The sequence below is a fragment of the Helobdella robusta genome (genome assembly GCF_000326865.2).
Source record: "Helobdella robusta unplaced genomic scaffold HELROscaffold_109, whole genome shotgun sequence".
NCBI classification, from domain to species: Eukaryota; Metazoa; Annelida; class Clitellata; order Rhynchobdellida; family Glossiphoniidae; genus Helobdella; species Helobdella robusta.
In genome coordinates this window covers 149,957-165,216 of record NW_008703612.1, presented here as the reverse complement: position 1 = coordinate 165,216, position 15,260 = coordinate 149,957, and the positions used below count along the sequence as shown (strand labels likewise).

At 35.7% G+C, this 15,260-nt stretch overlaps 1 protein-coding gene across 1 annotated transcript in view; it reads left to right on the top strand.

Annotated features, from left to right (window-relative positions):
- Positions 1-13,353, top strand: part of HELRODRAFT_194899 (hypothetical protein) — a gene marked incomplete at its 5' end in the record, with an annotated part of 15,810 nt that extends 2,457 nt beyond the window's left edge. The window contains 11 exons of the mRNA XM_009012533.1: positions 2,339-2,490; positions 2,797-2,964; positions 3,205-3,321; positions 4,086-4,206; positions 4,979-5,263; positions 5,952-5,985; positions 6,439-6,521; positions 8,619-8,740; positions 8,898-9,012; positions 9,261-9,371; positions 9,707-13,353. Coding sequence (XP_009010781.1) covers positions 2,339-2,490; positions 2,797-2,964; positions 3,205-3,321; positions 4,086-4,206; positions 4,979-5,263; positions 5,952-5,985; positions 6,439-6,521; positions 8,619-8,740; positions 8,898-9,012; positions 9,261-9,371; positions 9,707-12,702 — 4,304 coding nt within the window. The 3' untranslated portion in view covers positions 12,703-13,353. The remainder of the gene's footprint in view (positions 1-2,338; positions 2,491-2,796; positions 2,965-3,204; positions 3,322-4,085; positions 4,207-4,978; positions 5,264-5,951; positions 5,986-6,438; positions 6,522-8,618; positions 8,741-8,897; positions 9,013-9,260; positions 9,372-9,706) is intronic.
- Positions 13,354-15,260: the final 1,907 nt, after the last annotated feature.

The window sequence follows — 15,260 nt, the reverse complement described above, 5'->3', positions numbered from 1 at the left end:
CTTAGCTCGTTTGGGGGGGGGGCACGTGATTTCATATGTGGTCATCACGTGATTTTTATAACTCGTTTATTATGAACAATAAATTTGTTACATTTGTTGTGTTTGTTGGGCAGCTAGCTAGCCAGCTAGTTGGTTGTGTGAAGTTAGCATGGAGGAGTAAATTGGTACTGCTAGGAAAGGGTTAGCTGGCACTTTGGTACGCTGCTCATTCTTCCCTTTTCCAGTTCCGTTATTCTTTAGGTCTCTGCTAATATACATATATATATATAAACAAATTATAACGATTATTATTACGATGATGACGATGAGGATTATTATTATTATTATATTATTATTATTATTTTTATTATTATTATTATTAATATGGTTGTTATTATTATTTCCATTTTGTTATCATGTGATGATAAAAGTATCGTAGTAGATAAGATAGACGCTGTTATTGAGAAATATTCCCAGAAGGGGGTTCAGTTAGCTCACTCAAGGACCAATATGAATGAATAAATAAAGGAACGAAATGAATGAAAATGAAAAAGAGGAAGGAATGATTAAAAGAACGCAGCACAAGTGGATGAATAAGCTATGAATGAATGTTGGAATGAATGAATGTTTGTCAGGCACGTTAAAATGTATGCAGACTTGTGAGGAATTTAAATTAGGCTCAACAATCAGACTAGTGACACTTTTATATAGCATGACTTATTTAGTTTATTGTCCATGGACTCGTTTATTTATTCATTCATTCGTTCATTCATTCATTCATTCGTTCATTCATTCATTCATTCATTCATTCACTCATTCATTTATTCATTCATTCACTCATTCATTCATTCATTCATTTATTTATTCATTCACTCATTCATTCATTCATTCATTCATTCATTCAATCGTTTGTTGTTTTTTTCATTCCTTCTTTCAAACGTTCATGCATTTATTATGCTTTGTTTGATGCTTGTTTGTTTGTATATTACAAAAATAAAGTTAACATTTTTATCGAGTAACTGACGATAGATGTGTGTGTACGTGTGTGTGGTTGTTTGTTTGTGTGTGTGTGTGTGTGTGTGTGTGTGTGTGTGTGTGTGTGTGTGAATATTCGTGGTATGCAAGTGTACAGCGAAGTACCGGCATATTTATTTGTATTGAAGTTGAATACGTAAATTAAATAGCAAAATGGTGAGCACATTATCGCCGGCGTTTCGTCATTAAATTTTCATTAGGAATAGTATTGATATTAATATTTTATACTAATATTTAGACAATTATTTCGTCTTTGGTATATTTTTTATTGATTTGTCTGTGTGAATTTTGAAATTTGTATAACTGTCATCGTTATGGCGTTTTACCCCATTTGATTGCTATAATTTTCACCAAGATTAATAATTATTATCATTTCATCATCATATATTATCGCCATAGTTATTAAGTTGATCGCAATTCGTCATCATGTTCATCACCCTGTTCATCATCCTGTTTGTCATCTTGTTTATCATCTTGTTCGTTATCTTGTTCGCCATCATGTTCATCATTCTGTTTATCATCATTGTTGTTTTCATTGTCGTCTGTTCGTCGTCGGAAACACTTATCCAGGCAAAATCCATGTTAACATCTACATTTATGTGTCTCTGGGAAAAGAGAATTTAATTTATGCGATATTGCAAGACTTCTGTTCCATTTTTTTTAATTTAAATATTTATTTTTTCCTATTCATTCGTTCGTTCGTTCATTCGTTCGTTCGTTCATTCATTCATTCATTCATTCATTCATCAGTTTATTAATTCATTCACACAAACACACAGACACATACACACAGACAGACACAGACAGACCGCCTGATAATAATGAATTCTAAATATAATGACACATGCTCCTTTTAACGTTGAATTAAAAAATGCAGACGAGCCAAGCAATGCTGAAAGCAATTTTAATAATAAAAATAATAATTAAATATTAATAATAATAATAATTATTATTAATTTTTTTATACTAATTCATTGATCTTTAATTGCGCTCGCCTTCTTCAACTTTTCAAATCGTTTATAACTACTCCATGAATTGCACGACCAGACAGATGAAATAATTAATCAGACGAATAGACTTACATCTCGCCGATCAGCCGACAGAAAAGTTTACAAAAATTCACAGACAGCCAGTGCAAACATATCGATTCACGCAAACAAACAAACGAACGAACCAACAAACAAGCGAACACCTACACAAACACATACCAACAACTACACGTAAACAAACAAGTCGACACAACCACACACAACCACTCACAACCACACACAACCACTCACAACCACACACAACCACTCACAACCACACACAACCACTCACACAGAAACACCACTGACGACAGCCGTCTACCTACCTAGACCTCGGGCAATGATCATGGCCCTAGTGAGTGGAGGGGCCCACATCGACTTTAGAAACAAACAGGGACTCACCCCACTGCATGTTGCCGCCAAAATGGAGTCGAAGGACGCCATGAGGGTGACAATTTTTTAGTTTAATTTTTTGTAGCTACGTATTTATTTTGGGACTTCGGGTTAGTTAGATCTAGTTGTGTGATTAGATCGATTGATTGATTGGCTAGTTTCATCTATTTGAATTTTTCAATATGTTTATTTTATGATTATTCTGAATTTAATTATTTCATTTGCGGATTTGCTTATTTATAAAACATATTAATATACAGTTGATATATACGTTAATTAATTAATTAGTTAATTAATTAATTAATTAATTATTAATTATTATTTTTGTTATTTATTTTTAAATTATTTCTATTTTTTGCAGACGTTACTGGACCTAGGAAGCAGTCCTAATTACAAGGACGCTGATTGGTTGACCCCATTATACCACTGCTGCCTGACCAATAAGGATGCTCAATGCTTGTCCATGTTGTTGCATGAAAGGTCGAGTATTGGCTGCAAGGATAGGCAGGGATTCACAGAACTACACCAGGTTCGTCCGTTTGTTCGTCCGTTGGGTTGTTTGTTCGTTCGTTCGTTTGTTTGTTCGTCCGTTTGTTTGTTGATTCGTTTGTTTGTTTGTTTTTTGGTTTGTTCGTTCGTTTGTTTGTTTGTTTGTTTGTTTGTTTGTTTGCCCGTTTGTTCGTTTGTTAGTTTGTTTGTTCGTCCGTTTGTTTGTCCGTTTGTTTGTTTGTTCGTCCGTATGATTGTTTCTTATTATCATCCATCATAGGCATGCAAAGAAAACAAATTAGAACACGTGGAACAATTAATATTCTATGGTGCCGACGTTAATAGCCAAAACATGGATGGAAACACACCCATGCATATCTGCGCTCAGTATAATCAGGTGAGTAAGCTACCTACCGTCCTCGTCATCATCCATTGTCATCATCATCTTTATCATCATTATTTGCCATCATTATTCTCTCATTCATTTCGTCATCATCATCATTCACTTATTCAACATTCACTCATTATTTTTCACTCATTCATTCACATACTCATTCGCTCATTCAACATTCACTCAATATTTTTCACTCATTCATTAACGCAATCATTCACTCACTCATTCACTCCTCGTCATCATTCACTCATCGTCCTTGTTCCTACTTTGATTAGATTGATGCTGTTGTTGATGTTGTTGCTATGGAAACTACTTAGTTGTAAAACTAGCTGTAGGACGCTACGAAAAATGTCTCTAACAATTTTTTTTACTAAAATTGCTTTCAAGCGAAAACTTCAAAAATGACAACTTTTTTGATGGTTTCATTTATTTCAAATTCAGTCAACACCGCCGCGCAAGCCTTAACATAGGCTACAACATGTTGAAGACATACACAACATCTACCAGTCTACAACATCTACAAAACAGCGTCAACATTTATTCATTCATTCATTCATTCATTCATTCATTCATTCATTCATTCATTCATTCATCCATCCAAATAATGTCTACCACAACCACCTGTACCACTATTGCTGCTACTACTGCTACCATTACTACCATCATTACCACTATTACTATTACTACCATTACTGCTGCTGCTACTACTACCACTACTTCTACTACCGTTACTACTACTACTACCACTACTAATACTATTACTACAGGAAGATTGTTGCAGAAGGTTGTTGCTGAGGGGCGCGGACAAGGAAATCAAAAACAAGAACAACTGGACAGCAGTGGACATCGCACAGTTGAGGAACAACAACAAAATGACGTCACTAATCAGTGATTTCAAATCTTCGGATGTTGGTCAGTGGGGTTTGCTGATTGGCTGGCTGGTTGAATTGGGGATTTGTATGGCTGGTTGGCTAGTTGGTTGGTTGGCTGTCTGTCTGGTTGGTTGTTTGGTTGATCATGTGGTCGGTTAAAAAGTTAGAAAATTTTCCACATTAGTATATAATCTATATTAATGAGCTACCATCGCCAAATATAATAGCTAGCTGTAGAATAAAATGCTGCTTATTTTTTGTTTGGAATATAATTAGGTTGAAATGACTCGTGAAAATCATTGAAAAAATTTATTCATCGATGGTTGGCTGTTTGTTTAGCTTCATCATTCATTTATTTTCCTCCATCAACTCAAATTTCTAATCATTCGTTCTTTTGTCCGTTCATCGTTCGATCGTTCACTCGCTTTCTCGTTCGCTCATTTGCTTGTGACGTCATTTTATCAGTTGATGAAATAATTTTAATTGTGCATTCATCCACTCATCCATCCATTCATCCCTTCATCCATCCATCCATTAATACATCCATCCACTTATCCATCCATCCATCCACTCATCCATCCATTCATCCCTTCATCCATCCATCCATTAATACATCCATCCACTTATCCATCCATCCATCCACTCATCCATCCATTCATCCCTTCATCCATCCATCCATTAATACATCCATCCACTTATCCATCCATCCATCCACTCATCCATCCATTCATCCCCCAAACAAATTTGTTGACCGCCGCCACAACCACTGCCCCCGACACTCTCCGCAGTCCTCTTCAACGAACTGCCCACCTACAACGAGAAGAGACGCGGCACGATTTCAGCGGCGACCATCAAAAACTTGGAACGCAGTCGTAGCAACCCCAGCCTCCATCTGCTGTTCGGCAATGCGAAAGTCTCGAACATGAATGGCACCATGTCTGGCGTGTCGCTTGACGTTCTTATGTCCAGCGCTGGGACTGGAGTCATCGGTGGTGGCGTCGGTGCTGGCGGTGGTCATAAGACGCTCCAGTCGTCCATTCAGAGATTGAGTGCCATGAATTATGATTGGACGAGTATGTTATTTGTTTGATATTGTCTTGTTTTTTTTTGCATTAATTATGTTAATGTGAGTGGCCGTACATTTGACTGGACGGTCCCGCTTTTGTTTCGTTTGATCTCTTACTGTTATTAGCCTTCGTCCATTAGACGGCAAAGTGTCCAGATTTTGTCCAGTAAAAATTACCCCGTTTTAAAATTTTTTACTTCATCATTACGCCTCGTTGTTCTTTAGAAGTAAGAAAGAATAAAACCCAACTGGGGCGAAACTGCTGAACGATTTCATTGGAGCAAGACGAGCGATGTGAGGAATGTTATGAATAGCAGTACCAACAAATTGTTCGAGTGTTTCACGCGATGTTTCAGTATTGCACGCGATGCTTCTTTTGCGTCTGGATTTGTCTCCGTTCAAATATTGTGGTCGCCATCTTGCTTGTAGTTGCTGTAGTTGTTGGGTTGTTGTGGCTGTAGTTGTTGTAGTTGTTGTGGCTGTAGTTGTTGTTGGGTTTTTGTGGCTGTAGTTGTTTGAGTTGTTGTGGCTGTAGTTGTTGTTGGGGTTGTTGTAATTTCATTGTTGCTGAATTTGATAGTTTTTATGGCGTTTTATAGCTTTTGTTGTTTTTGTTACATTATAACTTCTTTCAAATTCAACATTATTTTGCCAAAAATTATTAAAATAAAAATATTTTCCAACAAACTTCATAGATGGAAACTCAGGGAAGGATTTAAACTCAGAAATGTGAGTAGCCCAACACGCTGGCATTTTCAATTCATAGTAGAGATGATGATGATGATAATGATGGTGGTGGTGATGATGGTGATGATAATAATGATGATAAGGGTGATGGTGATGATGATAATGATGGTAATGATGATAAAATGATGAAAATATATCTATATGAAAAACTAGTGATTTAAAAAATTATTTAAGATGAAAATAATGGTGGCGATGATTAAAAATTGATGATGATGATAATTATGACGATAGTGTACAAAGATAATTATAATGATATATAAAGATAATTATGGTGATGTTTAAAGATAATTATGGTGATATATATAGATAAATATGGTGATATATAAAGATAATTTTGATAAATAAAAATAATAATTGGGATGATATATGAAAACACTTATGATGATAACGGTGATGATACACGAGGGCAATGATGATGATATATATCACTTGCAGTAAGGATTTGTACGATGAATTCTGCTTCAACCTCCACAAGGCTGGCTCCTTGGAGTATGGGTTCACAGTGAGAACCCTTTTACGTTAGTTGTTTTTTATATAATATACTTTTGTATACATATGCATTGTACGTGTACAGATCGTACGTATGTGTATGTTGTGTGTGTTGTGTGTGTGTGTGCGTGTGTTGTGTGCGCGCGTGTGTGTGTGTTTGTAGGTGTTTATGCACAACTGCTCAAAAATTGTAAACCTTTATATCTTTTATGGGAAACGTGAATTAATAAAAAAATCTAGTAAATCATTCAAATCGACTGATTTGTTTGGGCACCAAGCTTTTTATTTCTTTCAAATTGATTGATTTGGTCACCTAACTTTCATCTTTGATTATTATTATTATACCTATGAAAAAAATTCCGATATTTTTGAAATTTAATGTTTTGGGCGCTTCTAAAGCAGCTGTGCTCTTACTTGGGCTCTATATAAATCACCTTATCATTATTATTATTATTATTGTTGTTGTTGTTGTTGTTGTTGTTGTTGTTGTTGTTGTTGTCGTTGTTATTGTTGTTGTTGTTGTTATGGTTGTTTTTATTATTATTGTAAAAAATAATGACTGATCTATTCATCTAATTTACAATTTGATCGTCTTTTGGCAGCATAAGAGTTGTTTTAATATTGCGAATTAAGGAAATAATTGCCGAAAACAACAGTTAAGCACTTTATTTTGTGGTTGTCTGGTTTTCCTGGCTCCATTTGTTTGCATACTCTTAGTGAAATAGTCATCACTGATCAACATCAGTGTCATCACGTGGTCAGTGTCATCACAAATAGTCATCACGTGTACAACACACGTTTCAAATCGTGTCACACAGTTCAAGTTACCAATGGTTAATAAATTATAATAATAATAATAGCTATAACTTCTCAGATTTCTTCAGGTTTTACCTAATTTATTAACTCCACTGATCTGAAATTACATTAATGTATGTATATTAAATTACATTTCATTTATTAATTCTCTTGGTCTTGAATCGCATTAATGTCATCCTTATTGCATTACATTAGTTCATATTACATTACGTTTTATTTGTTAGTTCTCTTGGTCTTGAATACCATTAATGTCAGTGTTATTGCGTTACATTAGTTTATATTACATTACATTTAATTTGTTAGTTCTCTTAAATCACATCAATGTCAAGGACAGATATATTGCAAATAGCAATAGTTGAGACGCTAACAGAAATGTTACCGACAACAACAACAATGTCATCAAAAACTACAACATCTGCAGTACAAAGAAACCTAACACATGCTAAATACTTGATAATTTCCTATAACTTAAATAAGCAAATAAGTATGCATGGATATAAAATATTATGTGCGTGTGTGTTTGTGTGTGTGTTGTGTGTGTGTGTGTGTGTGTGTGTGTAGGTGTGCCACTCATATACAGTACTGATTGCGTGTGTTGTATCTGTATGTGTACAACACACGCCTCTAATACATCATTTGTTTATTGGTGTGAGGTTTGATTTATTGAGGTAGTATTAGTTATGAGTATGTGTGCGTGTGTGTGTGTGTGCGTGTGTGTGTTTGTTTGTGTGTGTGTGTGTGTGTGTGTGTGTGTGTGTGTGTGTGTGTGTGTGTGTGTGTGTGTACATAATAGCACATGCTTTATTTATTATTATTTTAATTAATTCATTTTTTATTCATAAGCTTTGACTCTGAACAAGAACAATTAAAAGGACCTGTGAAGTAGCAAGATTTTACGCAAAAAAAATGAAATTTTATGAATTTATATATTTAAAAAAAGCAGACGATGTGAGATTTGAAGTTAACTGCGCTGGTTGCGAATTACGTTTTTGTATTTGAGGATTACAAAATCAGACAGGACGTTCGAAAGTTAAACAAACATCGTTCAGTGGGCGAGTCGCCGTAACTTGTTAGGTTCTTACGTGTCAGGACATGGTTCGAAAGCTAATGAATATCAAATAATATCAAATAATAATATTAATAATAATATAATTATAATAATAGAATAGTAATATGGAACGTGAAATCGTGTGTTATATACCGTGATCTAAGGCATAGCGATCTTTATATTTTTTTTTAATTTTTTTTTTAACAACCAACACAATCAACCAAACAACCACTCAACGAACGAACCACCCAACTCACCACAGCAACTGGCCAATCAGCATTTGAACCGTCGAAGGTTGCCCCTGCCCGCCAGTACATCGGCGAGGTGGAGGAGGGCAAGCTGGCCAGCACGCACGGGGTCAAGGCCAATGATTTCATCACTGAGGTCTGCTTGCATTTTTTTAGTGATGATGATGGCGATGGTGGTGATAGTGGTCATAATGGTGATGGTGATAGTAGATGTGATGTTATGACGATTTTAATGTTGATGCAAGTGATGATGGCGACCAAGATGACGACGGATATGATGAATATTTCAACAGATTAACGGCACGCCAGTAAGCTCGTGCTCCCACCAGGAATGCGTGCAGTTGATCAGGATGTCAGGGAATGTCCTGAGGATCAAGGTGTTGAGGTTGAAGGAAAACACACCTCATGGTTTGTTCAACCGGTTCTTCGTGTGCTACTTGTCATACATTTTATGCTTCCGTATGTTTGTAGCGCTTGTGGCAGCGACGACGACGATTTAGAGGATGACGTAGGCAATCATGAGGTTGAAGACGACGTCGATGATGACGATGATGGCAACAATGATGATGACGTCATTGTAGCAGAATGTTTTTTGTTTTACAATGATGTATGTTCATTTCAATTATATCTGAGTCGGTTTGTTTTCTTTTTGAAAGGTTCCATCAGCTCGGATGAAACCAGCAAATGCAGCCTAAAAGTGAACTGCGTTATAGCTAATCGCAACGACGGCAATGACATTAACTCCATCGAATTCAACAACACAATTGGTTGGTTTTATTGAATTGATAATTAATTAATTCACTCACTTCTCTCTACTCGCCCACTGGTTTGCAGGCAGCATACATTTCAAGTGTTATCGTTATCTCTTTCTCTTATTCTTTTTAGTCACCTTATCAGGCTTTTTTCATCATCATTGTTGTTTACAGTGTATTATTATTAGAGCTCTGAAGTTTTAATTAACATTTTGTCGTGCAATTAGTTGATTTTTTAATGATTTCCTAATGAAATGATTACACGTGCATTTGTAGAGACACTTCAAAACATTTCCATTGCAATGAATTCTGACGCTAATGCCATCAAACGTTTGTTATTACAACATCAGATGCCTTTGACAAAATATTAAGCAAACGACATTCATCCAACGACCAACAACTACTTCAGCAACAACAGCAACAGCAACAAACAACAATGCTTGCCGCTGCAACGGCGTTGACAGTGAACAGCCACAACAGCAATCCTCACCACAATGAAGTCGCCACCGTGCGTGGAAACCTCCTTGCAGAAACACCAACAACATCGTCACAATCTCCACTGACCATCAGCCAATTAAATGCCACCATTCCAGTCCCACCACCTCTTCCGCCAATAGGAACTCTCGGCAAGGGTACGCTGAAAAGGAAAACTGATGCAACCACCAACGACAACGACAGTATCGAAAGCGGCAGTGTCACCAAATCCAGTCTGCCGAAACCATTCCATTCTCCACTTGCAGCACTCTCGAACGCAACCCACGAAGCTCTGATGGACGCCGTGAGGAAGAGGAGGCAGAAGGTGGAGGAGGTCGGTGATGATGCTCTTTCTAAGGATATTGAAAAACAAGTGAACAAATCAAGGAAACTAAATGTCAATCATGGAAATGTTATAAACAACAACAACAAGAAGAGTGCCGCTGAGCCGACAGTTGGCAGTTTGTTCGTGAAGAAGAAGCAAGCAGTGACAGCTTACAATTCTCCAGTCCTGAATGACAAACATCAAACGTCAGCTGGTCTGCTCGGCCCTGATGCCAAAACCCTCCCAAAGTCATTCAGTCCCAAGAAGCGGGCTCCTCCCCCACCGAACAAAAACAGAAATTCAGTGGACGCCAAGATGGCATCCCTTTTTGATGAGGGTAATCAGGATGGTGATAATTATTCAAAAACGCTGCCCAAGTCCTCATCGGCATGGTCACTCACCAGACAATCGGCCACTGAGAGCGAGGCAGGCGGTGGCGAGGGCTTCCTGGCCGATGCCGAGAAGTTGAGATTGCACTTCCTCATGAAGAAGAAAACGACCGACAACACCTCAAAAGATGAAAGTGCAGTCGGTCCAGCAACTAACTCAGATGCAGATTTCAGTGCCAATAACGCCAACAACAAACCAACGATTGACAACAATACAAACTATCTGAAAGAAAATGATCAAAAACCACAACATTCCGAAGCAACATCAACAACAACATCGGCAACATGTGCCACGTTGAAGAATGAGTGTAGCACGGACGACACGAACATATCAGCCGACGGCGCGGTTGATGTTGGTAGCATTGTTTTTGTTGCTAAAAACTCCACTAACAACAACAACTACATCACTCTTGATAACGCTACTGAAAACTGCACAACAACCGACTTCGGCGCTTATAATGCTAAACACAACAACAACAGCAACAACAACAGCAACAATGGCAGTAGCGAACCTGACAATAACAACAGGGTAAAATTGAGTAAGCAATCAACCGCGTCGACGCCCCCAATTGCGGAGACCCTAACACCCCTCGCACAGAACTCTTCTACTCCATCGTCACCTCCAATATCCATGGGCAACTTGGCTTCTATCATTGCCGAGAAAGCCATGCTGAAGAATGTTGATGTCAGCAAGTTGATTGAAAGCAGCAACACTGGCACAACCAGACGATATGCTGCTAGCTCCAGCAGCAACAACAACAACAAATTTAGCAACAATAATAGCAACATCAGCACCATCAACAAAAGTGTCATCAGCAACAACAACAACCTCAACAAATCAGCTAACAGCACTTACCTTAATAGCAGCAGTACAGCAGCGGGCAATAATAAGAATCATAATAAACTTAATGTCACCCTCCCTGCCAGCGTCAACGCACATAATAATAATAATAATAATAATAATAATAATAATAATAATAATAATAATAATAATAATAATAATAATAATAACAATAACAATAATAATAATATAAGCAAGATATCCTTTCATGAAAATAAAATATTTCAAGCACACAACAGCAGCGAACAGACGACGACGACCTCGCACACGAAGCCAGCAACATCGTCGCTTCCTTCTTCTTTCTCTCCTTCTTCATCCACTGCACCTAATTCCAAGACTTACAGTTACGCTGGTACAACGTTGAAAAAAGAAACTCCACCACAACAACAACAACCGCCCAACAATAAGTCCTACACTTCCATCAACAACAACAACACTGTCAGCAACAACAACAACAATGTCAGCAACAACAACAACAATGTCAACAACAGCAGCAACAATGTCAGCAACAATAAAATTTATTCAACTTCAGCCATTCAGTCGATTAACGTCAACAAGCAATTCAAGATACAACCCTGGAAACCTTTGAATGATGGCGTCACCAAAAACAACGACAACAGCAAAACTGGTGGCTTGAAGATAAACCCACCAACACCGACGACAACGACAACAAATATTTTAGCAGCAACTTCAACAACAACAACAACTATGCCATCGTCAACTGCTGGAAGAGTTAATTTCATCAACAACAACAGCAATAGCACTAACAGCAATAGTAACAACAAAATATTGTTGAATAATGTTAATGGACCAGTAGCAAAGAACCCGATGCCAAATAATTTAAAACTGAACATTAAGATGAACGGTGATGTCAACGTGCATTACAACAACAACAACAATAACAATAATAATAATAATAATTTGGCAAACAATAACGTAAACAACAGCAGCAAGATTGTCACGAACAACGTTAACATTAACAACAACAACAAAACTTCAAACAACAACCACAAAATCGTCAACAGCAACAACTTCGACGCCAAAAAATTCTCATTACCAGGCTCACCCACACTCCAACCGTCAACACTCAAAAAGCCAACCACACCCCTGACGACTGCGTTTCAAACTGCCACTACTACTCAGCAATCCACAACGTCGAAACCGACCACATCCGCAGTTAAATCTCCGACTGCAACGACACCGACTGCAGACGAGTCGTCAACTGCCGCGCAGACGATATTTGCTACTTTGAAGAAGACCCCAAATGCCCAATCGCAGTCAAACTCCAGAGTTTTTACCGCCAAGTTATCAAAATGAGGAACACTGTTTCGGCTTTTGGAGGGGAGAGATTTTTGTAGTCTGTCGTTCATTTTAACGTTTAATAAAATTTTTGTATAATACTTTTAATGAATTAAATGCTAATTGATGAAGAAATTGGAAAAAATATTTTAGAAATTGTATAACATTTTTAAAGTTTATAAATGAATTAAATTGGATATAAACAAATTTATAGATAAATAGATAGGCAAATTGATAAATAAATAGATAAATAATAAAAATAAATAAATATAATAAATAAATATAAACTTAATATTGCAGAAAATATAAAACCATTTTAACATAAACACTTATCATCCAACAGGAGAGCTTTATTACATTATAAGAGCGCCCCCCCCCGAACGCTAACTATTATTATTATTTTTATTATTATTATTACTATTACTACTACTATTATTATTATTATTATTATTATTATTTCATATTATTATATTACGTAGATAAGTGAATCAATCATAAAAATTTTTGAGAGTTAAAAATTTTTGAGAGCTAAAAATTTATTCGACTTCTTGTAACAAGGCGTCTTAGGATCAATATTATTTACTATACCTCAAAATTTTTGATATATATATGTGTGTGTGTTTGTGCGTGTGTGTGTGTGAGTGTGTGTTTGTGTGAGTGTGTGTGTGTGAGTGTGTGTGTGTGAGTGTGTGTACTTTATAAAATCTACCGAATTGTTAGCGTTGGATAGTTTTTTATTACATTTCTCAATATTTCTAACCAAAGGCCTGCGTTATACAAAACTCCCGGCGTGAACTGCAACAAGGGCTGAAGACTATTGAAAAATCGAAATAGGTCCTATGCACTTGAGAATGAATTGGAGAACTGTATACTATTCTAACTGTAATTAAATAAATAATGACGACGAGAATTTGGTTAGATATATTGAGAAATGTAACAAAAGCTAACGCTAGAAATTCCGCAAATTTCATAAATTACTGCTTTAATTATGGTCTTTTACTGGTAAAATATATAGAGTATATTTGTAAATATATACATATATATAATACATGAACTTATTTCTTAAATTAGTTGATTGATTGATTGATTTATTTAGGTTTTATTAATTTTTGCGTTCTGCTTTCAATCGATGAATACGTTAACCAATCAATTAACTAATTAGATGATAGATTAATTAATCATCCAATTAATTAGCATTGATTTTATCTGAAATGAATTTAATTTATACAATACAATGTAGTATGTGTATGTGTATGTGATTATGCTTTTGCTCTGTAGGTTCGTCTCATAAGTATCGTGAATTTGCTTATTTTTTTTTCTATTTCAAATGCCTCCTACCTTTGACTAGAGGATAGTGTGATTAAATAGCTTCAAGTGAAATATCATCAGTGTAGGTGTGTGTTTGTTTGTGTACGTGTATGTATTTATGTATGTGTGTGTGTTTGTGTGTATGCGTATGTAGTGTGTGTTTGTATGCTTTTTTGTATATTTAAGTGTCTGCGCGTTGACGTATATGTGTATTTTTGTATAAATGTTTGCACGTACGTGTGTGTGTGTGTATGTATGTGTGTGTGTGTGTGTGTGTGTGTGTGTGTGTGTGTGTGTGTGTGTGTGTGTGTGTGTGTGTGTCAGCTTGGCCCACACTTATGGAAAGTAATCGAACATCAACAATTCAAGCCCGTTGATGGGTAAAAAAACCTTTTTTACCCATCAACGAATGCAATGTATCACACACAATGGAATCACGTTACATACATATCATCATCTTGATTCGTCATTTCATCTCATGTTATCATCTGTCTCTACCATTATTTACGGTTTATTACTTTTTTGTTACTTTCCTATGTTTAAACGTTTGTTTGTCTGTCTGTTTGTTTGTTTAAAGAGTAAATTGGAATTAGTATTAAATTATTTATTTGATATATTAATAATATGTATATATATAAATTATGATATTTGTAAATGAAAAATTATTTTGTTGTTAAAAATCATTTTATATATTGAAAATTGTGAACAATTTTTACTGTGAGCGTGTTCATTCTAAACATGTTTGTTGTGAGTAGTGAACATGTTTGTTGTGAACACGTGTTTGTTGTGAACACATGTTTGTAGTGAACATGTTTGTTGTGAACGTTATAGTAAAAATAATGAGTAGTGTTGGATGAACAGACTAAAAAAAAATTTCTATCACTTATAATATTTCAAAAAAGAGCTTGAGCGATTTCAACTGTCACACATGGTTGTCATACCGTCCAATTAACTAAATACAATTTCATATTAATTAACTAGTTAATGTTTAAATTAACTTTTTAATTATTTTTTTTCTTTGTTTTACTCGATTTCAAAATTGAATGTCGCCATTTTTTTACAATTATATACAAATATTTAATCACATTTTACAGAACTTGAATTATTTTTATACGAATTTATTATATGTAATTATATATTATATGTGTGTGTATATATATATATTAATTATTGTATAAATTGTTTCTTTTGTACATTTTTGTATTAATCGAAATTAGTTTGATATTCCCCGTTCGTTCGTTCGGGCTATGGTTTTTTTTTTTTTTTTT